This window comes from Chrysemys picta, chromosome 15 (genome assembly GCF_011386835.1).
Source record: "Chrysemys picta bellii isolate R12L10 chromosome 15, ASM1138683v2, whole genome shotgun sequence".
Taxonomy (NCBI): Eukaryota; Metazoa; Chordata; order Testudines; family Emydidae; genus Chrysemys; species Chrysemys picta.
In genome coordinates this window covers 26,291,565-26,319,305 of record NC_088805.1, presented here as the reverse complement: position 1 = coordinate 26,319,305, position 27,741 = coordinate 26,291,565, and the positions used below count along the sequence as shown (strand labels likewise).

At 44.8% G+C, this 27,741-nt stretch overlaps 3 protein-coding genes across 14 annotated transcripts in view; 1 reads left to right on the top strand and 2 right to left on the bottom strand.

The window, feature by feature from the left end:
- Positions 1–188: 188 nt before the first annotated feature.
- Positions 189–7,282, bottom strand: RILPL2 (Rab interacting lysosomal protein like 2). The gene is made up of 4 exons (XM_005298711.4): positions 6,803–7,282; positions 5,583–5,734; positions 1,751–1,864; positions 189–500 (listed from the first exon to the last, which is right to left on the bottom strand). Exons 1-4 carry the CDS (start codon positions 7,139–7,141, stop codon positions 470–472), a joined length of 636 nt encoding a protein of 211 aa, XP_005298768.1. The 5' UTR covers positions 7,142–7,282; the 3' UTR covers positions 189–469.
- Positions 7,283–8,309: 1,027 nt separating this feature from the next.
- Positions 8,310–11,792, top strand: SNRNP35 (small nuclear ribonucleoprotein U11/U12 subunit 35). Of its 3 annotated transcripts, none has more exons than XM_005298712.5 (2): positions 8,310–8,710; positions 9,782–11,792. In XM_005298712.5, the coding sequence occupies exon 2, from the start codon at positions 9,785–9,787 to the stop codon at positions 10,598–10,600; it is 816 nt and encodes a 271-aa protein (XP_005298769.2). In that variant the 5' UTR covers positions 8,310–8,710; positions 9,782–9,784; the 3' UTR covers positions 10,601–11,792. The 3 variants fall into 3 exon arrangements, with proteins under 3 accessions (XP_005298769.2, XP_005298770.2, XP_065424144.1); XM_005298713.5 differs by having other exon boundaries at positions 8,662–8,831; XM_065568072.1 differs by lacking the exon at positions 8,310–8,710 and adding an exon at positions 9,471–9,609.
- A 2,075-nt stretch (positions 11,793–13,867) lies between these two features.
- The window catches only part of RILPL1 (Rab interacting lysosomal protein like 1), a 40,938-nt gene continuing 27,064 nt past the window's right edge, over positions 13,868–27,741 (bottom strand). For 4 of the 10 annotated variants that reach the window (XM_065568068.1, XM_065568069.1, XM_065568070.1 and 1 more), the window contains one exon: positions 19,037–19,902. In XM_065568068.1, coding sequence (XP_065424140.1) covers positions 19,758–19,902 — 145 coding nt within the window. In that variant the 3' untranslated portion in view covers positions 19,037–19,757. Of the gene's footprint in view, positions 14,560–19,036; positions 19,903–21,128; positions 21,175–23,306; positions 23,427–27,741 lie in introns of those variants that run through there. The other 6 variants (XR_010592802.1, XM_008163505.4, XR_006175022.2 and 3 more) reach the window with 6 other exon arrangements.

Sequence of the window (27,741 nt, the reverse complement as noted above, 5' to 3'; positions counted from 1 at the left end):
CCACTGCACAACAAAAGTCACTAAATGTAAACATATTTGTCTGTCTTTGTAGATAGTGTAACTCTAGCAAAATGTCAGCAAGATCATTCTAGCCTTTGAAAATCCCCTAGCCCACGCAGTGAGTGGAAAAACTAATATTCTTTCTTCTGTAGGCTATGTCTTGGTATGGTTCTTCGAAAGACTGAAAATCGCTATATAAAAAAGGTTTATTCCGTACCCCATCTGCCTGGATATGTCTAGAGGAAGTCTGCCATCCTTTACAAGAGGAGAAAACAACACTTATTCCTTAATACAAACATTGTCAGAAATGTTATTTAAAAAAGCAAAATCTGAAAGTATTATACAAATACATGTTGTTCTTGAGATGTGGCCTCTTCTCTACAGTGAAACTGATTCTTTTCCTTCAAATGCTTCTTCTCAAGGGCTTTATACGCTGCAACTTTTGGAGCAGAAGTGGCTAAATTCTCAGTCATATTCGTTTTCCGTATTTAAAAGAGAACCTAGAGCAAAAAGAGGGGGTGGGGGAAGTGTCTTACAAAAAGGAAAGGCTACACCCACCAGCTGAGCCTGTCCTGCTAACACACTGGGCTGCTCTCAGGGGCTATAAGCACAGAGCTTGAGCAGGCTCCCGCTGCATATAGCCCCTTGAATCCCATCACAAACAAACCTTGGGGGATAGTCAGTACACAACACAACGTGGACATTCTTAGTGTACTCACAGGGGAGGCAATGGCCTCCTACAGCATAGGAGAGCTTAATGATTAGCTCTGAAAAGCTGGCAATTTTTTGACCAAGGCGGCTAAATTCAAGACCATAAATAAATACCATGCAATTTCATGTGTCCCCCGGACTGAGACCTTAACTGAAGGCTTCTTTGTGTAGCAAGGATTGCTTGGAAAGTCTTTGGCCTCATAGGGTGCTTTTCACAGGCACGGGGCAAAATCACTTCTCCCTTTGCTGTTGTGCTAGTATGTGACGCAACCAGCACTGTCCAGTGGATGCGGCTGGTATGCAGGAGAACTGGGTTCTCTCCCCGTCTCTGCTGTGTCATGCTGTGACCTCAGGCAAGTCACTTCATCTGTGCCTCAGTTTCCCCATCTCTAAAATTCTGATGCCCACCTTTATAAAGCACTTTTGAGTTCTACACCTAAAAGGTGCTATAAAAGTGTTAAGTTTTTACTGTTATTTTGATGCAGTGTGTCAGGGGTGGTGCACTGCTATAAAGCGGTCTGAGACGTAGTTTCCTCTAGGAATCTGAAAGTGAGACCTGAAAGCTGGGCCATGTCATTTAAGTGGTAATTTCCCTCTAATTTTGCAAGAAGTATTCAAGGATTTGACCTGGGACCATTCTTAAGAAACCCTTTCCTCCTACAGGCACTGCTACTAGTTAAAGAGATTGTGTCTGATGCCTTTTAGTTAACACTGTTTACACAAAGCATTCATCCTCTCTGTGTCTAATTCAGACTATCCCTGTCAGGAGATTAACTCACATAAAAGTTAACTGAAGCAGCTATTATTTTTGCCATCTTATCAGAGAGGAGCTATGCCCAGCTGCAATGTGAACCATCTCGGTGGTAGACTCCTGATGCTACTAAATTCTGGTTGGCTTCAGGAGGAGGTTTGCAGGCTTCAGGGTTCCAGCAACAGCCCTTAATTTTTATAATGGGGGGGGGGTTGTGAGGGGAGAACAAGTATCCAATCAAGTCAGCCCACCACTATAAAGTGCTGCAAGAGAAGTGACAATACTTACAGACGTTTTATGATTGTTTTCTCTTCGTTAGATTTACTTGAGCCAGAAGGACTGCAGACAGTGGATTCCTTTTCCATTGGCCCAGCCTGGTCCTCCCTCTGTGAAATGATGCCACTAGCAAACGAGGGAGATGGGAATTTTGTTTTTAATCTGTGCTACACCTCTCCCCCCCCACGCCCCCATTGTGCATATTGAACCCTTTCTTAATTCTGGCAGCATGTGGCATCTGAGCAGATGATGTCAAAATACCCTGCTAAAGTTTGCAGCACTGTCACGTTTGCTGGCTGTGGTGTCTTTGCACCTTTCCTTTGTGCGTAGGAATGTTGTACTAGTTTTAGTTTGTGAAAAAATGATACTAGGAACTGTTCTGTGCTGGTCTGTAAAGCTAGGGCATGCACAATGCAGTCAATATTATGTCTTTATTAATGTAGGCACCGATTCAGAAAGCTCTTAACTTGTGCTCAAGTCCCACTGAAGTCAAGTTGTGTGTAAGTGCTTTCCTGAATAGGAGCTCTAATTTCTCTGGACACAGCTAACCTGGACTAATGCTAATAGTGAATCACTCTTATTTTAATTGTGCACAGTAATTTAGCTTAGATGTAGTGCAGTTATAGCTGTGTTGGTCCCAGGATATTAGAGAGACAAGGTAGGTGAGGTAATATTTTTTACTGGACCAACTTCTGTTGGTGAGAGAGACAAGTTTTCGAGCCACAAGGAGCTCTTTTCCAGACCTGAAGATGAGCTCTGTGTGGCTTGAAAACTTGTCTCTTGCACCAACAGAAGTTGGTCCAATAACAGATATTACCTCACACACCTTGTCTCTCTAATTTAGCTTAGTATATTTTGATAAGAACCCCACTGATAATTGTTAGAAGCTTATATAGCTACAGATGGAGTGTTATGTAATTATTTAATACTCAGTGAGGACTGATTTTAATCCTATGTTGCATTTGTAAAGCACCTTCCATCCAAAGATCTCAAAGCACTAAATTCCAAGCTTGGTTACATTGGGGCAGATCCAGGGTATCTCCAGCACAGTCACTTAGATTTACACAGGTGTAACAGCAGATTCTGGCCTGAATCAATGAAGGTCCACAAGACCCCTGTGAGGTAGATAAATGTCACCTTCCCCGTGTCACTTCCCTTCCCTACACTGGAAATGTTCACTGGTTACAGCCTTAGGGCATATAGCTGTACCAGTGCAAACCCCTACTCTAAACAGGCAAAGCTACCAGTGCAAGCCATAACTACAAGCATTGCTGGCCTGTATTAGGGCTTTGTATGGCCAGGCAGAGGGTGCTTAGTTCTACACCTTCACGGCCATCACTGCACTGACCTAGCCTGACTCTGCTTATCTTGAGATCTGAGGGGATCAAAGCCCACAATATGCAGATAAGCAATGCTGTTCAATGTGGGCACTGAAACATACTCCTTCAAAAACACTCGAGACAAACTCATGTCTTTAATAATACATTATCCAGCCACTAAAACATTTTCTGTGAGTCTTAAATTTAGGACGTGACATTTTGTGCTATACACGTGCTATATGGAAGTATACTCATGACATTCTAAAACACATTTTTTATTTCAAAGGTCCCATATTTATACTACTTTGTTTTATATCTGATGCCTTCAGTTGGGTTTTTCAGCACCCTGGGCACCTTGTTAGGAAGTTACCATGTAAATCAAATTATTATTTTTCCTCTGATTCACTTGGATTGAAATCCATTACTGACAATATGGGTTGGTAATTAGAGCCCCACAGCTCATGATCCACTTATGAATTAAAGCAACAGAGGGTCCTGTGGCACCTTTAAAACTAACAGAAGTATTGGGAGCATAAGCTTTCGTGGGTAAGAACCTCACTTCTTCAGATGCAAGACATGAATTAAACATTCACATGGTTAATTTGTAACTTGGATTCCAATGAGCTGGGTTAGGCAACTGGAGAGTCAAGAGCCAATGAAGCCATTAATGTGTGACTGAGCTGGGGGAGTGGGTCCTTAACTGCATTGCTGGCAAAACTGCTGTTTGAGTGGGCAGGTCTGAAACTGGCTTCTCAGATATAACTTGCATTATGCATGTCTGTTATAGAAGTGTACTCAGGATGGATTTATTATTATTTGTATTATGGTATCATAAGGAGACCTCAACTGAGATCAGGGCCCCATTGTGCCAGGCACTTTACAAAGGGCTTGTCTACACTACCCGCTGGATCGGTGGGCAGGGATCGATCCAGCAGGGGTCGATTTATCGTATCTAATTGACCGCTGAGCGCTCTCCCATCTACTCTGGTACTCCATCAGAACGAGAAGCGCAAGCGGAGTCAACGGGAGAGCGTCAGCTGTCGACTTACCGCAGTGAAGACACTGTGGTAAGTAAGTACTTTGACTTCAGCTACGCTATTCACGTAGCTGAAGTTGCATATCTTAGATCAACCCCGCATGGTAGTATAGACAAGCCCAAAGAGAGTAAAAGTCAGTGCCTGTCCCAAACAGCTTATGGTTTAATTAGTCAAGCCAGACAAAGGATGGGAGGTGAAAACAAAACAAAAGAGAGGTGATGTGATTTGCCCAAAATCACACAATAGATCAGTGGCAGTGCCGGGAACAGAACCGAGGTCATCTGAATCAGGGCCCACCCTAGACCAAATGGTGCCCCAGGCGAGGAGCATCTTCGGCGCCCCCTCTTTGTTAAAACTTTTGAATATCTTATTTTTTATTGCATTTTTAGCCCATTTCACAACTTTGATGCTTGATTTATCCCTGTCATATAAGACACTAAATGTGCATGCTAGGATCTGTAAATCTGTATTTATTCATGCCATATATAAGCAAATATGGAATACCTGAGCCATGTTACTTCAAACATTCTATGTTCCCTTTTGTCACTAACAACAAAAACAGCATCCCGAGACCAGTGCCCCCCACGCCTGGCACTCCAGGCAGTCACCTGGGTCACCTGCCCTGAACTGAATCCTTATCCCTGGGTGAGTTTTTTGTAGTATGTGCCTTACTCAGTCTTTAGCTGGGGGTCTTACAAAATATGCACTTTCATCCTGAACAATGCTAAAGTGCTTTACAGCTATACATACAGCATCACGGAAATGAACACATCTCTGAGATGAAGGGTGGTAAATAAACTATCATGCATAAGTCTGCACAACAGGAGAAGGGAAATTTTAACTAAGGCCAGCAAAGAAACCTCCCTGCTCTTATGACAAGTGGCATAGGATAGATACCTACATCCTGGTTTTCATCAAAATGCATGTGTGCAATTACTATGATTGCATGTGCGAATAAGGTACTTGCACTCACACATGGCTAGCCAGGCATACCTACACACTGGATTTGTGTGCCCAATTTCCTACTTTGCACACACAGTTGAAGTAACTGCCTGCAGATGTTGGTATGTGAAATTACACATGTTTTTGACTCACACAGAGCAGGCAGAACTTCAGTTTTAAGGTTGATTTATATAGAAAATTCCTTTTGAAACCCCCACTCCCTGACCCCTCTCTGCTTGTCAGTTTATCCTTACACCGTAAGCTCTTAGGGGCCAGAATGTCCCTTCTTTTTTATTAATATTATTAATAATAATATTTATTGTGATAGTGCCAAAGGGGCCAACCAAGAATAAGGCCCATTGGGCTAGGCTCTCTATAACCACAGCGCTCCAAAGAGTTTACGGTCTTGTATACCTGGACAGTGCCTAGCACATTGTGGGTGCTACAGCAAACAAATAACACTAATCTCCTCTGAAATGATCCCTACATAATAAACAGGTGTTATAAACAGGGGTTCTTTGCTGACTGGATGACCTAGTGATCTACCTCTTATAGCACTGTAGCTCCTCTTGTGTAATAAGAAGTTGTGCTTTCAGCTGGTTACGTTCCTGCAGCACATCTCTCAACTCCTGCAACGTGAACCGTGGACGATTTGGATCTGTGAGATCTATTATCATTTTGTCTGGTCCAAGGCTCAGCTGTAGAACAAAGGGCAACAGTTTAAAAACCAAGCAACCGTAAGGACACCACATGCCCAGATAACCCCTGAGCAGCTGTCAGGCTGTACCTTAGACAAGGAATCAGCTTTATCAATCAATAGTAATTTCAATTATTTATAGACATTACAATCTTGATCTTTCATACAATGTAGGTGCAAAATAATTATTTGTATTTCAGTAGTGCCTGTGGGCCCCATTGTGCCAGGTGCTTTATGCACATATAAGACAGTCCCCACCCCAAAGAGTTTACCTCTAAACTTGCAAAGGAAGTGCTGTTATCCCCATTGTCACAGACAGGAACTGAGGCCCAGAGAAATTAAGGGACTCGCCTGTGGTTGCAGAGAGAATTTGAGCAGAGCTGAGAACTGAACCTAGCTTTCCTGAGTCCCAGCTGAGCGCCTAAACCACAAGGTCATTCCTCCTCTGATACATCTAATTTGCACAAACACAAGGATTTCACATGTGTGCAAATGGCTAATTAGGTGCTTTTGTGTGAGCAATTGTACATAAAAGACAGATGTGCAATTGTACATCTACACTACATGAAAATCAGGGCCCGGATGTCTGAACTTCTCTCTTTCAGCATATTGACTCTGTCCAGACAAAACCATGCCCTATACCTACAATACTACAGGACATTGTACCGTAACATTGTAGGTTGTTTAGCCAGAGCCAGTCTCTGCGCGGGCAGCTGGGTCAGGAACTTCAACAGGGATGAAAAGTAAACTTCTCCAATAGGGCCTGTCCACACAATGGCTTGAATCATGCTAGCAAAAGTGTTTTGCAGTGTGTGGTGCTAGCATGGCCTCCCATCGGACAGGGATTTTTGACGTTGAGAATTCTGCTAACCTCAAACTGTGCCTACGCTCATGAGGTTGCTCACAGCAGTTTCTCAACGGAGCTGTAACTCTGTCAATGTGTGAAAGGTGGGCCAAATTGATGGAGATGCTTCGCTGAATGTCACTAGTATAAAGTGTAGTTAATAAAACCCCATGCCTCCACAATAAGCACATCAGTTCCTGAGGTTGCACTTGCCCTTATACCTACCTGCTCTGCATTCCCTGGGGGACCCTCCTTTCTGAGTCCCTCCACCTCCTTTCTGAGATTGTCTCTCTCCATCTTCAGCTCCTCCACTGTCAGGTTACTCTCATTCACCAAAGCTTCCAGCATTTCCAGAATCCTCACTATCTTGAACTGCAACTGGGCGACTCTGGTGGGCACCTCCCCCTGGGGCTCGCTGCTTATTTTCAGGATCTCCCTGCCCACCAGGTAGGAAATGTCATAGACATCCTCTGCTGTCAGCTGGAAGGGGCTCTTCTCAAAGGCGCTTTCAGGGCTAGGCTCTTCCTTCACCTCTCCCTCCTCTTGGTGCTGATGACCCTGCATGGCAAGCCCCAGTGGGGAGTCTGGAGAAGGCTGGTTTCAGACCTGCTGCTGCAGTTGTCGCCTGCTTCGGCTGCCACACTCAACAACTTCCTTCCTCCTCCTCTGTGAAACTTGTTAACCTGTGACCAAGTCCTCTCGCCTCCAGGGGAGGCTCCTGGGGGCCAATCAGATAACAAGGCTGGGAGGCTGGGGTGGGGCTAAAAGCCATGTGGGAAGCGAGGCCAGCACGGGACAGCTTCCCTTCTAGCTGGAGTGGGCTCTACTCTCATTCTTAGACAGTGTCCAGGAGACAGAGATTGGCTGCAGGGTGATAGGCTATGGGCGTGTGTTTCACTGCTGGTTGTGCAGACAAAACTACCCAGCAGACCCAGTCTCTGTCGCAAGAGGCTGGGCTGTGGCTGGCCTGGGAGTGATCTGTGTTGAAGTACTGGGTGGAGGCTTTTGCAGGCAGGCGGGATTGATGCTGCGAGGGCAGCTGGAGACATTTCCCATTGCATTTTGCAAGAAGCACTATGACAAAGCAAACCCTGGGCAGGGTGAAGCGTCTGCCCTCCCTGGGTAACGTTTGCAGTTTCCATGGAGACGCCTCAGGATGGGGAGGGACTGAAACACTCCTGGGTAGGGCCAGTTTCCCACTCACATGCCTCAGGATGTAGGGGCCCCTTATCACAGAACCAAATATTCAGCTCCGTCTCCAAAAGCAGGGGCCAGAGCTGCCCTTGGGATTTATCAGCTCCCCCCCCACCCCCCCGCGCGTAGCTGCTTTGCCTTGTGCACTCTCTCGGGTCACTACAACTCGATTCGGATTTGAAAGTGAATTCCGCTCTCCGGATCCGTAGCTCGGCGGCAGCTCCGCCCGTGCCACAGCTAAGCCAGGCGGGGATTTGCGGTGCTGCTCGCACGCCCCGGCAGACCGCACATGGCAACAACCCCTGGCAACTGGCAGGGGCAGCGGCCCTGCTCCAGGGTCACTGCAAAGCCCCTGTTGTCTTAGCCATTGCACGGGGGAATAAAGCAGCCGGGCTGGTTGGTCTGCAAGGAAGGACTCTGGCCAGGAATCCCTCTTCTGGTTGGGGCTTGGGGGTGGTTTCCTGTGAACTGTAACGGGTCTCAAAAACCCGACAGGCTCCTGCAGCTCGCTGCCTCCCCCGGGCAATGGACGCAGCTGCTGCAGCCTGCCCCCTCCAGCGCAGAGCGGGTGTGAGCAAAGCAAACCCATCTGCAGCCAGCCACCCCCCCCCCAGCTTAGCAAGGACAATGCATCTGCAGGCCGCTTCCCTCCCCCAGGGGCCGGGGTGAGGAAGGCGAACGCATCTGCCTTTCTGGAGCGCCACTTTCCGCGGGCTTGGCCCGTCCGGGGCGCAGCGCGCGCGCTGCCCTCGCATAATTCCCGGCCGCGGCCGCGGAGCTGCGCTTTGCACAAGTCGCCCCTCCCCGCGCGGGGTTTTGCTAAGTGGAGACGTCTGTGGTTTGCGCGCACGAATCGGCCCCTGCCGACGGGAAGCCGGCCGCGGGCCTGCAGCCGGTGGGCAGAGAGAAGCGCGCCCGGGCCGCGGCGGAGGAGAGGCGGTGAGCGTGCGGGGACGGGCTGGGAACCCCGCTGTGCGCGGGCGGGCGGGCAGATGGCGGTGGTGCTCACAGTCCCCAGGCCCGGTGTGAATGGGCCCGGCCCCTGCACCGGACGCCTGCAGTAAGGGGGCGTTAGATGTTTCTATGGCCGCCCCGGGTGGCTGGAGAGAGGGGCTGGTTGTGGGCTGTTAGGGGAGGTTCAGCCCCAGAGCTGGGGGGCGGGGGAGGGATGTGCTAGGCCTGAGCTGTGCTGGAAGGTGGGGGAGGGGTGTGCTGACTAATTTCGGGGACCGAGGGGGTTAAGCGTCCCCCGGGTTCTTGGCAGCGCGTGAGACCCCGAGGGCAAAGGTAGGAAGGAGCCGAGCTGGCTGCTGGGTTGTGCACGCTCCAGGAAGCGAAGGGGCGAAGTCTGCAAAGCCCAGCTGGGGGGGGCTGAGAAGCACATGGCCTGTGCGCCCCCCCCCCTCCCCGAGTGGCCTGTGGGAGGCATCCGGCCTCTTTCTGCACTCGCTTAAAAACACCCAATACCAGAGCATCGGAAGGATGTTCCCCTAAAATACACCCAGATAATGCAAGGCTTCCTCCCACACCAGGAAGCAAATGCTCCCCACCTCCACAGTGAGCAAATCGCCTTCCACAGGGGGCCAGAGCTTGGGGGAGTCTAGTTGAAAAGAGGATTTCCGTGGAGTTTGTTTTAATTAATCTTATAAAGGATTCTTTGTCATTTCTGCAAAGTCTAATGGGTTTTTTTTTAGCGAGGATGCAGGATGTCTAGGGTTTTCTGTGCCCCTCACGGCCTATCCAGGTGGAGTGCTAGCAGATGAATCTGTGCTAAAAACTGAACTCTGCGTCCTAGTTTTCCCATCTGTAAAATGGGAATCAGCCTGTGGTGGAGTGTTGTAAGTTCATTCATGTTTGTAACGTGCTTTGTGATCCTGGGATGGAAAGTGCTATAGGCAAATGCCAAGTATCCTCATTAACTGTGTCTTCCAATTCACCTGTAGTGGTGAACGTTTATACAGAATGTTAGCAGTGATGCTGGAGTGTGTTTGATGTTTGTGTTCCCTCTAGAAAATGAACGAGTGGGCGCCCATAGCGAAAGAGTATGACCCCCTCAAAGCAGGGAGCATTGATGGCACAGATGAAGAGCCCCATGACCGTGCCATTTGGAGGGCCATGTTGGCACGGTACATACCTAATAAGGGGGTTACAGGAGATCCCCACCTCACTCTCTTTGTAGCAAGACTGAATCTACAAACCACAGAGGAGAAGCTGAAGGAAGCCTTTTCCAGGTATGGAGACATTAGGAAGATTCGTCTGGTTAGAGACTTGGTGACAGGTTTTTCCAAGGGCTATGCGTTTATAGAGTACAAAGAGGAACGTTCGCTCTTGAAAGCCCATAGAGATGCCAACAGGCTGGTTATTGACCAGCATGAGATATTTGTGGACTTCGAGCTGGAAAGGACCCTCAAAGGATGGATCCCTCGGAGACTTGGAGGTGGTTTTGGAGGCAAGAAGGAATCCGGGCAGCTGCGGTTTGGAGGGCGGGACAGGCCTTTCCGAAAGCCCATCAATTTGCCAACTATGAAAAGTGACTTCTATGGAGAGGGATCAGTGGAGAAAAGAGAGAGGAGCTGGTCTCGTGAGGGAGCGAGGGACTGGAGAGCGAGGGACCGAGACCCTGAAAGGAACCGAGACAAGAGATGGCTGGAAAGGGAGCGATCGTGGGCTTGGGGTGAAAGCAACCGGGACAGAGAGCGGGATTCCAAAGAGGAAAGGAGCAGAGGAAGGACAGAGAGAGAAAAGACAGGGAAAGAGACCGGAGCAGGGAGAGAGACCCTAAGAAGCAGAGAGATGACGACAAACATCGGTAGAAGAAAGTTCCGTTAAGCTGAACACCCATGAACTGTGGGGAAGTTTACAGCCAGACCCCCTCCAAAACCTTCTGATTCAAACAACCCTGAACTGAGGTCAGGTTCTAATCCAGGCATGGGCCCGCCTCTGGTTTAAGAAAGCTCTGAGCACAGATTCAACCTGTGGCTTTGCTGCGTGCTTCCAGCCTGCAAGGAGTCCTGCTAATCACCTGGAACTAGATCCTCAGCGGGTGTAAAATTGGATAGAGCCACTGTCTTCACCAAAGCTGGGCCAGCCAAGCAGCTGGCCCATTGTCTCTGGTTTATTGTCCTTCAGGTAATTTCTATGGTGGTTTTGCCAGAAAGAGGGGACAATGACTCCTGCAGTAACCTGTACCTGTGTTGAGTTGTGACTCTCTTATTTATAGAGCTTTTGTTCTCTGTCTCATGTATTATGTGGTATCTGCCTTTTCTTTGGTTTGATTCCCCACCCCCACCTTGTTAAATTTAAAATTTAAATTGTTCTTTGTGTGCAAGCAAATCTTCCTGTAGGGGTATTCTAACTATGCGGTGACTGTCTCCTTTCTTTCTGGAGGTCAGGACTGTAGCAGGATTCCTTAACATGGTTCAAACCATTCTAGACAGGCAAGACCCACATCTCTTATAAACAGGACAGAGCCCCAGTTCTGTTATGACATGATTTCCCCCTTACTCAGTAGTTTACCTCTATAGATGGGCCCTTATCCTGCGTTAGATTCAGCATAGCCCTCCCCCACTCACTCAGCTTGGAGCTGAGAGAGCTGCAGCTGGCATTGGTATCATAGTCCCAGCCTTCCAGATATTGACAGGAGTCCTGCAGGAAAAAGAGGAGAGCCAGAACTGGGCATTCACAGCAAAAGTGTTAGAAGGCAGATCTTAAGACACAGCCAATTATTTTATTTGTTGCTCTTCAGAGGTTTTCTTTAAGCAAAGTCTCATTAATGTGTTTTATAGAGCGGAGTGGAGGGGTAGCAGGATCTGGGAAATAACAAAAGCATTGGAAAGCACACAGTATTGCATTTACTGCATCTGATGGTATCGGGCTCTATGTAGTTCCATTTCTAAGAACGTTAAGGAACCAGTAATCACTGTTTGCTGTGGGTTCTCTATTATACTTTGCTGCGGGGAGACCCAATGGAATGTACAAGTTATATGTACCTATGAAAATAAAAAGGAAATGTTTTTAAAAATTTTTTAACCACACAATACTTGTTGGCATTCTGTAAGGAACACCAGACTTACAGATGTGCCTGTATTCACACCTAATTCAGTGGGATGCAAAATGAAACATGTGTCCAGGCTTCTTGGCTATTGAGAGAACGGCTTGTTTGTATATGAGAGAGCCCGGCCCTTAAATATTTCCTATATATGCCATGTGCTCATATGACAGACTGATGAAGTCACCTATTGAAGAAATATCTGTAAAATCATCATCTTTGGCTTTTGCAAATGTTTCACACAATATAAAACGGATAGGAAATGATTCAGCTGCTTGAGAGATATGGGGATAGACATAATGTTTGTTTTTGACTGGTGTTGGGTGCAATGGGGAGACATGCCTTAGAAATCTTTCTTTTAATGGAGTGCTGCTTCATTCAATCCTCGCCTTTAACTAGCAGAACTTGTATGTTCTAGACATAGAGATCCATGAGGGCAGATTGCAGGTCACATGACTTCTCAGGTTAATTTCCAGCAGCTGTTGCGGCTATAGCACATCCCAATGTAAAGTCTATGGAGAGCGCCCAGTCAAAGCAAAGTGACCCGACTTTCATCTGTGTATTCCTTTGTTTTGAAACTCCTGCTTTAGCTTTCAGAATGATGTCCCTGGACCAGCCAGTGGGACAGTTATGCAATGTAATACAACAGCCATGTAACCTGTTGTTTACTCTTTGTACCACCACAGCTGCTGTTGGGTGCTTCTCCCATATGGGTGCAAGAATTATGTAGTTTGTAATTTTGTTATTGTCCCTCCTTGTCTCCTGCTCCCTTTGCACCTCATTTTCTCTTTCTTGCCTAGAGAGCACAACTCTGAGGTTACGCCCACCCGAACTATTTTGCAAAGCAAGAAAATGCTTTTCTGGGTCAGACCATCTCCCTCAACAGCTGAGCTGGCTATAACATGGTTAAAAGTTGTAATGGAGATGGAAGCGAACTTAACAAGAGTAAAGCCCAGCCCGTCCATGATTTTAATCTGCTTCTGGGGATGAGAATGGTTGCTGGGTGCACTACAGCTGCTAGTTGTAACTGACTGCCCCACCTCTGTTACAAGTGTAGGGTAGATAAAGGCGTTCTGTGCTAGAACCTGTGTAGTTTTGCTTCTAGCAAGCTCAGCATATTCATGTTTAGTAGGGAGAGGCCCTGTTGAAAGCAGGGCGGCGGCAGCAGCTATGTAAATATTCTTACCAGAACAGTTCCAAACGGTCCTCCATTGTTTACACTTTGGCCTAGATCGCCCTGTGCTTACTACTCAATCTTGAGGCTAGTTCAGTCCCTAGTGCAGCGGTTCTCAAACTGTGGGTCAGGAGTCGGGACCCCAAACTGGGTTGCGACCCCATTTAATAGGGTCACCAGGGCCAGTGTTAGATTTGCTGAGGCCCAGGCTGAAGCCAAAGCCCAAGCCCCACCACCCAAGGCTGAAGCCGAAACTTGAGGGGGGGGGGTCATGTAGTAATTTTTGTTGTCAGAAGGGGGTCACGATACAATGAAGTTTGAGAATCACTGCCCTAGTGTAAATTAGGGCAGCCTGGAGGCCCTAATTTACGCCCAGCTGTCCAGGGCTCCAAGGGCCATTCTGGCAGCTGGGGATTAGTGTGGCTCAGGGACACCCAGAGCCAAGGCCTAGAATAGGAGTGACACAGGAGCTTCCACTCTGCTTTGCATCAGCCAAGGATTTTCCCGCACAGTGAGAAGCTGGGGGGTGGGGGGAGAGGGGGTTGCACTGTGGTGGAGTCCAGCATCTGATCCGTTGTTTCCAAGTCCTTATTTCAGTGGTGAAAATTTGTTTTAGAGGCAGGAACAATAGAAATCTGCTATAGTGGCTTCCCCTTCAAATCTGCACTATTCCCCCTCCAGGCTTTCCCCTCTACTGATCTGCCAGCCTCTCAGTTTAGTTCAAGGAGACTTTGTTTGCATGAGGAGCAGTACAAGCTTTGTGAATGTGTAAAGAAAAGATAAACCCCTCAGCTATGTGCCAAATGAGTAGAACCCACTCAGGATCGCATTACACACTGTATTTCAACACCAGATAACCTAAGCCACTCACATAGCAAAGTCCATCAGAAATATTTATTACATTATTGAAGCGATTTACTGTTAGACCAAAGAAACCTCAAAGACTCCGCACAGTGAATGCAAGACTGCTGTGCCTCTCACCTGGCTTTTCAAAGAAGAGCATTTCCTTGAATCTGTCAAGAAGCTACATGGTAGATATTCAACTCTCTGCCTATTCCAAATGAGCAGCTCTTCCCCCAGTAACGTCCTTTCAGATGACTGCTCTCCATCTGAGGGCGTTAGCTGAAAGCATGAAAAGCAGGAAGCCTGCCAAACAATCAGTGGGGCCACTGTAGGATTGAGGTGCTAAAGGAGCACTCAAGGAAGACAAGGCTGTTGTGGAGAAGCTAAATTAATTCTTTGCATCAGTCTTCACTGCAGAGGATGTAAGGAAGATTCCACAGCTGAGCCATTATCGTTAGGTGACAAATCTGAGGAACCATCTCAGATTGAGGTGTCAGAGGTTTTGGAACAAGTTGATAAATTAAACAGTAATAAATCACCAGGACTAGGTGGTATTCACCCAAGTATTGCAGAACTAACAACTGTGTAACCTTTCGCTTAAATCAGACTTTGTGCCAGATGATTGGCAGATAGGTAATGTGACACTGATTTTTAAAAAAGGATCTCGAGGCAATCCTGGAAATTGTAGGCCGGTAAGCTAAACTTCAGTATCAGGCACACTGGCTGAAACAATAGCAAAGAACAGAATTATTACACATAGATAACACAATATGTTGGGGAAGAGTCAACGCTGCCTTAGTAAAAGGAAATCATGCCTCACCAGTCTATTAGAATTCTTTGGGTGGTCTACAAGCATGTGTACCAGGGTAATCTAGTTGATCTAGTGTACTTGGACTTTCAGAAAGCCTTTGACCAGGTCCCACACCAAAAGGTCTTAAGCAGTCATGGGAAAAGAGTGGAGATCCTTTCATGGATCACTAACAGGTTAAAAGATAGGAAACGAAGGGTAGGAATAAATGGTCAGTTTTCAGAAGGGAGAGAGGTAAATAGTGTGGTCCCTCAAGGGTCTGTACTGGGACCAGTGCTGTTCATCATATTCATAAATGATCTGGAAAAGGGGGCAATCAGTGAGCTGGAAAAGTTTGCAGATTATACAAAATTATTCAAGATAGTGAAGTTCAAAACTGCCTGCAAAGAGTTACAAAGGGCTCTCACTAAACTGGGTCACTGGGCAACAAAATGGCAGATGAAATTAAATGTTAATAAATGCAAAGTAATACACACATAATCTAACAGGGTCTAAATTAGCTGTTACTACCCAAGAAAGAGTTCTTGGAGTCATCATGGATAGTTCTCTGAAAACATCCACTCAGTGTGCAGTGGTGATCAAAAAGAGAAAGTTAAGAACCATTAGGAAAGGCATAGATAAGACCAAAAAAGATCATAATGCCACTACAGAAATCCATGGTACACCCACACCTTAAATGCCACGTGCAGTTCTGGTTGCCCCATCTCAAAAAAAGATAAGTAGAGTTGAAAAAAGTACAGAAAAGGGCAACAAAAATGATTAGGGGTATGGAACAGCTTCCACATGGAGAGATTAAAAACACTGGGACTGTTAATCTTAAAAAAGAGATGACTAATTAGGGACATGATAAGAGGTCTGTAAAATCCGGCATGATGTAGAAAGTGAATAAGGAAGTGTTATATACTCCTGCACATAACACAAGAACCAGAGGTCACCCAATGAAATTAGTAGGTTTAAAACAAACAAGGAAGTAGTTCTTCACACAATGCACAGTCAACATATAGAACTCATTGTCATGGGATGTTTTGATTGCCAAAAGTATAACAGGATGCAAAAAAGAATTAGATAAGTTCATGGAGGATAGGCCTATCAGTGGCTCTTATCCAAGATGGTCAGGGATGCAACCCCATGCTCTGGCTGTCCCTAAACGTCTGACTACCAGAAGCTGGAACTGGCCAACAGGGGATGGATCACTTGATAAATTGCCCTGTTCTGTTCATTCCCTCTGAAGCATCTGTCACTGGCCCCTGTGGGAAGACTGGATACTGGGCTAGATGAACCTTTGGTCTGAATTGCTATGGCCAGTCTTATGTTCTTACTGTTTGTGGAGTCAGGAGTGAAATGGTTAATGGTACGTTTCAGTAGTAATTAGATTTCCAAGGTAGCAGCCCACAGAGATGAATGGGGGACGTTCAAACTGCTTAGTGCCATTGTTTCAGATGGGCTGCAGCTTTGGCCCAACAATAGTGCAGTGGTGTCCACTCTGTGGGGCGAACTTGACACACAGAGCTAGAAACTTCCTCTTTAAGATAAGCACTTAGATACTGGGCTAAGTATTAGCTTATGTATTGCTATTGTCCCAGGTCACAGCTCTTAATCAGTTTTGAAAGTGGTTTGCGGATTCAGTTTGTAAACCTACTACATTTTCGCAGTGCTTAATATTGCTGGAGTGTTGTTAAAGTGCCAGACAAACGGCTATAAAGAGGATTTACAGGAACATCACAGTGAATTTCACAGCAGGATACAGTACAAACTGGGTTTATAAAGAGCAACAATGGTGTGGTGTGTTGTCACTGTAGTTGTCCAAAATAACGTATGCAAGGGCTGTCTATAGCACTTCCCTACTAGGGGGAACTCCCAGCACTTTGGGAAGCTTCTTTTTTTTCTTCTGAAGTTGAGGAATAAAAGTATGATAGTAACATATGAAAGGGTCATTATCTAGATTTCCTACATCTTAAATGCATCATACAATAGCAGTACCTTCCTGGTTTCATTTACATTTCTTTTCCCAACTTATCTTAGAAACTTGGGAAAGTATTATTGTTTCCTCATTTTGTGTAAGGGCCTATGCATAAACAAAGTGTATGCCCAATCCACGTTTTAAACAGGTAGTGGAGATACTTTCTATAGGTGTGGCTTCTCTTAAAAGATGAGAAATATAGGTCATAAGTTATTTTAGTGTGTCTAAATCTGGTTCTGTTTTCATAGCGCAGCCTTCATAAAATGCTAGTGTTGGACAGTGCTATCAGCATCTCAAATGTGAATGCGTTTCAAGTATCAGACCCCTCCCCCTCTGCCTCTGGGAGTGAGCCTGCCAGCCCATATAGACAGATTCATGCTAGTGGGGCTTGCGCTAGTGTGCTAAAAATGGCAGCATGGGCATTGCAGTTCCAGTGGAGACTCGGGCTAGTCACTCCAGCTCACACCCAGCAGCTGAGGTGGGCTTTGCTTGAATACCTGAGCTGCTGCCCAAGCAGCACAAGCCACCTTGCTATTTTTAGTGCACCAGGTTGAGCCCTGCCAGCACAAGTCCATCTACCAGGGGCTGGGAGGCTTGGTCCCAGCTGCAGTGTGGGCATAGCGTTACAGGCTAAAGCATAACCAACCACCCAGTTATTGGAGTTGTACTACAGAACTAACTGAGGGGTTCTTAAGGAATGATGTACTTGAATTTGTAAGGATGTGACGTGGCTGGGAATGTGCAATATCAGGGTAGGGCTACACTTAAAACACTGCAGCTGCACTGCTGCAGCGCTTCAGTGAAGTTGCTACTACACCGACAGGAGCGCTTCTCCCATTGGCGTCGTTACTACACCTCTGCGAGAGGCAGCAGCTATGTCAACGGGAGAAGCCCTGCTGTTGCCATAGCACTGTCTACATGGGGAGTTAGGTGGTTACAACTGCGTTACTCAGCAGTGTGGATTTTTCACACTCCTGAGTGATGGAGTTATACGGATACAAGGTTGCAGAGTAGACCTGGCTTTGGCCTCATTTAGACCTGTTAACAGACTGCTGCCTGTAAGCGGTTTCTGAGGTGAGTGCACGTAGGCCCCTAACTGAAAAGCCCAACCAGTGCAAGGGACGATGTGGGGAACATTGACGTTATCCTGTAGAGTGGAAAGAGCCCAAGGTCATAGCACAGTTCACTCCCATTTAGAGTACAAAACAGAAGAGCATTTGAACCATGATGCAACAGGTTTTCCAGCCCTGCTGAGTTATAGATAGGTTCGAGCAGAGGTTCCCTAGCCTGTACATACAGGGATTTTTTTTAAATCCAAAACCAGTAGTATTAAACCAGTCTAAGTTCAAAATACAAATTTGTAGTCACGCTAGGGAAGCGTGTTTGACGAACTCTCTAAAGCTTATTTTCTGCTTACAAGTTTCGTCGCTGGTTCAGATCCAGCAGCGTCAACAACACTGGGAGCTTTAGTATACACGGAGTGTGGATTGCTGCTGTAGTTTAGCGTGGTGTCCTGTTCAAGCAAGTCTAACCACTATGCTGTTAAAATAGCAAGTACTGCTAGGATTTTTTTTTTTTTTTTAAGAATGTTACTCTAGAGCAGACAAGCCAATAGGCAAATATATGCAGATACATCTCACCGATGGCAGAACTGTGCAGTAGTATGACTCTTTCTATAGTACAGCTGAGCCCAAAAAATGGCTTAGACTTCATTGTAACAAAGAATAGTTATCTCTCTGCTTCAACAGAGTGGACAAGGCCTCTCTCACGTTAGGGGGATAATGTGTAGCACAGTTTGGGTAGCATGGCTCTCAGGGAGTGTGTCTCAATGTGGTCTGGGTGGGCACCTATTCCAGTAACAACTGTCTTACAGATGGATTTGCTAGTGGGTGTTTATGGCCACTACTCAGTTGTTCAAATACAGTTAAATTGGGGATGGGCTTATATCAACAACTGAGTTTCAGATCAGACCTTCCCATAGATCATCTGTGTACAGAGGTGGGATTTTCATTATAGAGTTAGGCCCCACTGCTCCAAGCTGTTGCATGTAACTAAGGGTCCATACAGAGCACCCCTGCAGTATAACATGTGTTAGCTTAGGGCATAGCCTGCATGATTGGGATTTTAGAGTCTATTGTCCCCACAGTCCCAACAGAATTTTGGGGAGGGCTGGAGGTGAGATTGGGGGTTGGGACTGTCTACACAGAACAAAGGAGTTATCATCTGACTTAAAACCTCCACTATACTTGTGTTAAAATGGTTTTCAGATAGGGAATAAGAACTTGTGTAAGTGGTGCCTGGGGCTTTGTTCAAAGCCTTTTGTGGGAAAGTGATCTATTTCCTGTACAGCAGAGGTCTGATATTACACATAGAGAGGAGGGGTGGAGGGAAAAAGGGCATGGTACGAAGAAGAAGAAAAAAAAAGCAGAGTGTTTAGAATTCCTCCATGTGAGCAATTCATTTTCTGTTAATACTGCATAACTCAGAGCAAAAGGCAAGGCACACTCACCTTGTACATCAGTATCTACATGCTTTAGGCACTATAAACAACAAGGGGAATATACAATCACAGTCCCTCACAGCTGTTCCAGTTTCTGTATTTTTATCAGTTGAAGTTCCAAGAAGTTTCTCTGCAACCTGTGAGTTTGACAGGATACAGCTGTGGTAGGACCTGCCCTGGAAATAGTGTATACACTGCAAACTCTCTCTTTGAAAGTGTCATTAACAGAACTAAGAAAAATCCCCCCCCTCCCCTAGTTAACAAACATGGTATCAGAGTCTTCACCACTAGATATTGTGCAATGCAAATAAATCTCTAATAATGGCACAGGGGGCTTTTTGGTTTAAAGAAGCTTGTGTTACTGTAGTTAATGCAAGAGTCAGACAGACTTGTTATTCAGCACAAAACCAGTTATCTAGAAGCTTTGATACCCGAGAGTATAAATAACCATTACTACAGAGCCTGGATTCTGTTTTCGGAGAGCAGTCGCCAAGTAAACACTGAGGAATCCCTTTGGAAAAGTATGTCTGAAACAACCGTCAACATGGGCCAGGCAAATAAAAAATGATGAGCTGCCAGATTTGGTTATGGAAGCTTCTTGTTACTAGAATGTTCAGATCTATTGTGGTAAGCAACACAGCTTGGAGTGTTAATCACAGATGCTGAAGGGCCTCTTGGCCTTGTTCGGTGTAGGAGTCCTCTTTGTTTGAATCTGCCCATTCGCCAAAAGTATCCTGGAAGTGAACGTTTTTCTGTGTCGTCTGCATGCGTTTTTTATCACGAGAGAAGAAACTAAACCTTCCAGAAAGTAAGAAAGACAAATTAGGATCTAGTGGTTTGGAGACATTTGAGACAACTGATTCAAGGTGCAACAAAACTTAAAGAGCAAAAAACTGTTTGCATCTGCAAAATGAGGGCAGCGAAGCCTGATGGAGTATTTGTCAAACATTATTCAAGATGAAGTCACTGCCATCTCCAGCTGCTTTGTTACTGAAGCTTCAAAAGAAGCTTTAAATGCTGTGACCTACACACACGTGCAGTCTTAGTTTGGGTGTATTAGTTATTTAAAAAAAAACAACAAACCCACAACAATGAAACAAAAGGATTAGTTTCATGCCATAAACAAAATAAATTGGCATAGTGTCTTTTTGGCATGAAAACACTACAATATGCTTTTAAGTAGAAAGAAAAAGTTGGGGGTGTGAGGGAGAGAGGGAAATAAGTATAAGAAGTCACTAAAACAGGGGTAGGCAACCTATGGCACGAAGATTTTCAGTGGCACTCACACTGCCTGGGTCCTGGCCACCAGTCTGGGGGGGGACTCTGCATTTTAATTTAATTTTAAATGAAGCTTCTTAAAACATTTTAAAAAACCTTATTTACTTTACATACAACAATAGTTTAGTTATATATTATAGACTTGGAGAAAGACCTTCTAAAAATGTTAAAATGTATGACTGGCATGTGAAACCTTAAATTAGAGTGAATAAATGAAGACTCGGCACACCACTTCTGAAAGGTTGCCGACCCCTGCACTAAAAATTTAAAGAAATGTTTAAAGTGAATACTTCTAATACCTTAGGCCCAATTCCAGCACACACCTAAACACGTATGCAAGTGTTTGCAGGATCAGAGTCTTAATTAACATATTAAATGTGCATATCGTTTACCCACACACTGTGTGTGGGTGCTCAGTTAATAGTACGCATGAACTGATAAGCCATTTTAATAAGCCTGTGAACCGCAATTAAATGCAAAGCTGATACTACATAAAATTAAAAAATCAGTTTTAGTTTTTCTTGTTTGTATGGCAGACGTTACCAGCTTAAGCAAAATAATTTTTTGTTATAGTGAACCATATATTAAAAAAATGCAAAAGGTGTTCGTGCAATGTTAAAATGTAATTAATGTCTGTTGGGAAATGCAAAAGTTAAGGTACCATCTTCAGTGTTAACCACAATGCATATCCTTCCGCTTTTATGGTGCTCTTTTTTTAGGACTTTTTGGTTCTGTTTGTATAGTACCTAGCACAATGGGGTCCTTGTCTACGAGTGGAGTCCTTAGGTTCTACTGCAATACAAATAATAACATGAGTACTACATTAAGCTACTTTTAAGTACAGGATAGAAACTACTACTACATGAGTGCAGTTCAAGCAAGTTAACATTGCTGCTGGGACCTGAATGTTTGCATTTCCTAACTTTTTGATTTTAAGTCTGCAGCCTTAACATTGCAGTGTCTTGCATTTAATTTCCGGTTTGTTCTAAGAAAGTATATGTCAGCACTACCCTGCCACCGTCACCCCAGAGCTTGTAAATTCATTATGCTGTATCTGTTTTTGGTTGGTTGGTTGGTTTTTGTTTTTAAAGGCCAGATTCCAAGTCCTCCTGGCATAAGTGCACTGCTAACTAGGGCTTTCCCCTGTGCATATTTGTTCCTGCATTTTCGAAATGTTTATAATTAACATTTTTCAAGTTTAGTAAAGCACACTTTTCAGTGAGGACAGCTGCATTTACATGCTAAGTTTCAAGGGTCAAAGTTCAGCCATTTGAGTTACTCTCAAATTATGATGTAGGAAAATGGATATTTTATATATAAACTATTTATTCTAAATCCAGCTGAAGAGATTTTGGTGAACTTAGAGTGTCATTGTTGGGCCAAGAAAGCATGGAAATTCTCAGTCCAAAAGTTGACTGTTTAGAAAGATTACAAGTTTCTGTGTGGGAAGGGAAGGAATTTAGAATGAAAACTATTTTGCAGCCTTCAGTGTAGTGGTTAGGGTTACCATATGTCTGTTTTTTCCTGGACATGTCTGGTTTTTTGGTAATCAAACCCCCGTCCGGGGGGAATTGCCAAAAAGCCGAACATGTCCGGGAAAAATACCGGCCGGGCAGTTCCCCTCCCGCGGCTGCTGTGCTCCTCCCCTGACTCTTCAGCTCTGTTTAAGAGCCGAGCTGCCCGAGCGCTACCGGCTTCGGGCAGCCCCCATGCCTCCGGACCCTGTGCCCCCGGAGCCCGGGAGGGGAAGTGCCCGGCCGGCAGCTCGGGGTCCGGAGGCAAGGGGGCTGCCCGAAGCCGGTAGCGCTCGGGCAGCTTGGCTCTTAAACAGAGCCGAAGAGTCAGAGGAGGAGCAGAGCTGCCGGAGCCCAGGAGGGGAAGTGCCCGGCCGGGGGCGCAGGGTCCAGAGGCATGGGGGCTGCCCGAAGCCCGAGCGCTACCAGCTTCACGGTTTGCCGGGCAGCCTCCAGACCCTGTGCGCCCCAGCTGGGTGCTTCCCCTCCCGGGCTCCAGCTGCGCTGGGGAAGCGCCGGCTGGGGGCGCAGGGTCTGGAGGCTGCCCGGCAAACCATGAACCTGGTAGCGCTCGGGCAGCCCTTTTCGCGTGGCTGGGAGGGAGGAGGGGTAGTTACAGCAGGGACTTTGGGGAAGGGACGGGGGAATGGGCGGAGTTGGGGCGGGGAAGAGGGGTGGGAAAGGGGCAGGGCCAGGGCCCCATGGAGTGTCCTCTTTTTTTATTTTTTAAATATGGTAACCCTAGTAGTGGTCATTTCACATGATCACCATAATAAATCAAAATTCAACCAGAACTTGCATTAGCAGTAGTCAATGCCCTCTTTTGATAGCCAAGAATCTAGTTGTAGAACTTGTTTTAAGTACATATAATCTGGATAGTGTGGAGCACACAATAGGAGACCAAAATCCACAGTTAACATGTATTCAGACATGTAAATGACAGCCTATAAGTAAAGTAAACACTAGGCATTAGCACAGATATCGGCCATTATATTCTGTAGAATTAATTTGTAGCAGGTCAAAAAAATTAGTTTTTAAAAAGCACTTGTCATGATAGATATAACACAAAACAGGTTTAGTAAGCAAAATTAACAGATGTTGGTTAAAATGCTCTTATTGAATTAATTTCTTAATGGGTAATGGACAAATTGGTTTAGCATGGTAACACTAAGACAGAAATGATGGAACAGAATAGTCAAGACTGAGCATTCAAATACTGAAATGAATATGTACTGATTGATCATTCTGATGGGCAGCTTTTGAGTTTCTGTGATCCTATAGTCAGCCAATGAGAATGCAACCAGCAGCTTATATTAAAATACATGAGGGTCATGCAAAAAAAAAACAAACAAACCAAAAGAGAACCCACAAAAAAACCACAGTACGAAACATTTAAAAAAAAATTCCTACAAGGGACACAAGTCTTCTTATTGGCTGCAATGTGGGATCATCTGGAATCAATCCAGCTGCTACCATGGGCATTATGGCTGTAAAGATCCTGGTCAGAAAAGTACAGGCACAGAGATAAGACTGGAATAATAAATAAAAGACATTCCATAAAAGACAGGTAAACAAGATACATAGGGTTACTTTGAATTATCACACATGAGAGTAGGGAGAGAGAGAAATGTATCTGCAGCACCCAAGACAGCTGCTCACTGGCACTTCTGGGTTAGATAAATTAGTATGGTAATTAAAATCTGGTTGTTATGCCATCTTAAAAATATTCATAACTGAGAGGTCAAATTTCTGCTGTGATGCAGCACACAGCCTTGGTGTAACTTCACCAAGGGATTATAATCTCTAGCAATGCAGAGCATGAGAATACATTGTTTTTCCAGTTTACAGGTTTGTAAAAGAAACAGGCACATACATAATGGTGAAGTGAAGGATGAAGGTGGATGTTAAGAAATACAAACAGTGCTCTACAATACAATAGCTACTGCTTTTCCATGGATATTTGCATAGGAACTAAGGTTAGAAATGATCCATTTTACAGTTAAGGGTATTACAAGTGACAAAACTGATACTGTCAAGTTTAAAAAAAAAAAAAAAAAAAAAAGGATTTGAAGACTTGAAATAAACCCCATTGCATTCTACTTGGTTAAAAAGGGCCCATGTCTCTTTTTTGAGTGGTTCTGCATCAATACACATGCAGAAATGCCAACCACAGGCAGCTATAATACTGGTTTCAAAGCCTTACAACTATGCTAGAAGAAACATTATTTTATCTGACTTGCTGTGACAGTTTCTTTGTAAGTGTTCAGCCCTTTTACTGCACATCATACCATTCATGCAACTTGGAGGTACACTCTGGTGCTCAAAAAACCTGAACATGAGAGAGCACTTCGGCTAGATGCTCTGTATGACTTGGCCCACACAAAGCATCTTCGTCCATACCTGCAACACCCTCTGCTGTTCTAAGGATTCTCCTCTGCAGATACGGTCAACTGTGGCCAATTTATTTTTGTGCTGTGGACTAGTGTCAGTTAAGGATAAAGTTGAGATCACCAGAGTCATTTCACTTGTGACCTAATGCAGCTCAAAAGCCTTCCTAACACAGCTGCTGTAGTTGCTATTCTTGGAATCAAAACAAACAAACATTGTTATATTATTCACCATAGCTTGGACTTCTAGTTTTACACACCATGGCCAACTCAGTTATCTATAGCGCTCAGACATCAGAACAAGATGTAAGACTACTTCAGGCATTACATTGAACAAACAAGTGTGGTACTCTTAAAGAAAAGGGTCTTCCTGTACAGTGTACAAACAAAATAGAGCCAGCATTTTTAATTCCAGTGCTGATGCTTTTTCCGCACAAGTATCTCCTTTTGGCTGACGACAGATATTCTCTCATTACATGCAGCCATAGAGGAATAGAGACAAACTTAATGGTAAATTAAGGTGATCTCAGGAGATCAGTGCCCCTTTAAACTTGTAGAGAATCTAAAAATCAAGCTGAAACCCCAGGGAGGGGAAAAAAAAAAAAAAAAAAAAAAAAAAAAAAAAGTAGATTTCAGAACTTCTGTTTCCCTTAGCTGTTTGCAAATGCAGCAACACACTAATTGTATGAGCCAATCCAAGATGGTAGAGAATATGCCTGGTGTCTTTATAATACTGTACTCACAGTGAAGGGAAAGAGGTGTATTTTAAAGAGGCAGACATACAGCTTTTCCTAAGAGAACGGCAATAAATCTGTATTTTCTTAGTTAGGCTTTGTTGAGAGACGGTCTGAAAACAGGAGTGGCAGCTAAGGCTGTCAGAGTTCTAATCCCAGCTCTGTTCCAAAGGAGTACTAAGGTAGCGTTTTTAATCTATTACATCTTATCCCAGTGCTATTGCAGGTTTGGAGAGCTTACAGTAGAATACTGTAGTTACGGTGTCCCTCTATGGTTTTAAGCAGGTGACTTGGGGCCTGATCTTACAAGGTGCTGAGCAGTTCTGAGTGTCCACAACTTCCATTGGCAGTGGGACCTGGAGCACAGGAGTGACTCAGCACCTTGCAGAATCAGATCCTAAGTAACTTGACTAAGGCTCCCTTCAGCCACAGTTGTGTCTCCCAGCCCTGCAGCATCACTGGGGTAAGCTGTGGTATTTTGGTCTATTAATTTGGCTGCATCTTCTTTTTGCCTCCACTTCCCCATCTGTAAAATGGATATAATGGGATTTATTTACTATTTAGGTAATTAAATGGCTATAGTCTCAGGGTGCTGAAAGTCTGCCTGGAGCAGGAGAGATCTGTCAGCTTGAGGGATAAACTGTATCCCTAACTCTCACCTGACCAAGAAGCAGCTGGCTACCTGGGCTGTGTTACTTCTCCTTCTGGTACCTGAGTGGGGGGCTGTAAAGTGGCAGCTGCAGGAGAAGACACAGAAATGGGGGCCTTTTTCTTTCCCAGCAATTCGGTTTCCTTTCATTTCAGGCAATCACATAGACCCCCAGCACCTGCCAAACCTTGGCCTATGTGGGGACTACTAAACTCCTGGAGTGCCCCCCAGGTCGGGACTGCAGACAGTGCCCCAGCCACGGAGGACTGCTGGTGCCACAGTTTCAGGCACTCCAGACATGAGAGAGACAATGAAGACAGATGGGTTCTGTCTAGGGAGGCTGCAAAAAAGTTCAAGTACCATTGTTGTCTTGGTTAACTTAAGATAAGGAAAGAATTATCCCAAATTTAACAAAAAAAATAAATAAATTTATATATACACACACATTTTATATTATATTAAAAAAATTAAAAGGGTCCCATTTCCCGCCCCTACACACACACACACACACACACACACACACACCCTGCAAGAGGCAGGGAAAAAAAAAAAAAAAAACACCACCACCACAAGGTGTTGAGAGTGCCAGTTGACAAGAAAGCCAGTTCCCCCAGATAGCAGGTTTGGTACACAGTTCCATATCCCAGTAAGAATGGGCAGGGGAGCTCTATGCTTAGGATGACAGCCTGGGAATTTATTAAAATGTGAAAGGAGTTTTTGAAAGAAGGGAACAAGTCGAAACAACAGGTTTAACTTTTACTACTGTTAGATACGGGTGATTATAAATTAAAAGGCAACATGATAAAGAAAGATCTGAATTTGTCTAGAAGTTTTCCATTTGATTAGTGGCCAGCTGCCCAACATATGTTCCAGAGCACTCCAGAAAAGTCAGAGGAAGAACCCAGCGAGACAGCCACTCCAAATATCCATGCTCTCCTGCCATGACTCCCTATGCTGCCTATGTATGTTAGAATCAGAGAGAGACAAAACTAAGAATGTCCAGTTAGCATTGCAACAAAATGTGGTCAGTTTACAATTTTGTCCCGCTTTTGCTCAAGATAATCCCAATCTACAAGTTGCAGTCACCACTATATTGGTTATGTGGCCATTCCCCACAAATGGGGAATCAAACTAAATAAAGTGAAGGATTAAATAGTAATACAGGAACAGAACATTTATGATGGAGATGAACATACAAGATAAACCCACTAGTCCAAACATGACATGCTCTTCTCATAAGTGTTATAAAAGTAGGGCATCATAACCATAATCATGAGGAAAAGTAATCCAAGTGTCAAACTCAAAGTATAATTTTCAAATATAAAATAAAGGGTCATTGAAGCAACCAGTCTGAAATATGGCCCATTCCTATGCACTAATAGCATGAGCTAAAGCCAAGTGGAGTCAATGGAAACATTCCAGTTACTTTTACTGGAGTTTGGATCAGCCCCCAAAATCAGCCAGTGGAAGGCACTAGGTAAGTGCAGGCACTATTTTTATATGGAAGCTGAAGGTTATATGCATATAGGGACAGGACGGGAGAGTTTTGCAACTAAATAAAAATGTGGCATATCCAAATAGTTTATGCATTGTTAAAATAGTTACACTATTCACAAAACCTGAAAACCTCTTAGCAGGTTCAAAAGCTAATATTTGGAATAAAATGGTGAGAGTGTGAGTTGACAATAGATAAACTGACAAATGAAGTGATTCAAAAATTTGTTTTTCTAATCCTTTCTGCACAGTATTGTTACTTACACCCCTCTATAGGGGACATGGAGCTTTACAGGTCAGAAAAACAACAGAGACAAGCCCCCTCGGACAGGGTGCATAGTAAGCAAAGAGTTAACTCTGTGCTTAGACCTAATGCAGGTGTTCTGTATACAGCTAGGTGTGTACAGGGAAATGGCAAGGCTTGAACCTGAAGGCTCAATCAGATTCTCAGGATGTATGAATCTGTAAACACGGCTACTTAGTAGTGGGAAGGGAAGGAGACTGAACTCCAGACCCAGCTGTTATGTGCTTGAGCTTTCGTTTCTTTCGTAACCAACACATTCTACCGCTCTCAGGTGTGA

Coding starts and splice junctions, on each gene's coding strand:
- RILPL2 (XM_005298711.4), bottom strand. CDS start 7,141: ATGCAGGGTCATCAGCACCAAGAGGAGGGAGAGGTGAAGGAAGAGCCT. Junction 5,735..6,802: donor CCCCAGGGAATGCAGAGCAG/GTAGGTATAAGG, acceptor TTTGTTCTACAG/CTGAGCCTTGGACCAGACAA. Junction 1,865..5,582: donor GAGCTACAGTGCTATAAGAG/GTAGATCACTAG, acceptor CTCGTTTGCTAG/TGGCATCATTTCACAGAGGG.
- SNRNP35 (XM_065568072.1), top strand. CDS start 9,583: ATGGGAATCAGCCTGTGGTGGAGTGTT. Junction 9,610..9,781: donor TCAGCCTGTGGTGGAGTGTT/GTAAGTTCATTC, acceptor TGTTCCCTCTAG/AAAATGAACGAGTGGGCGCC.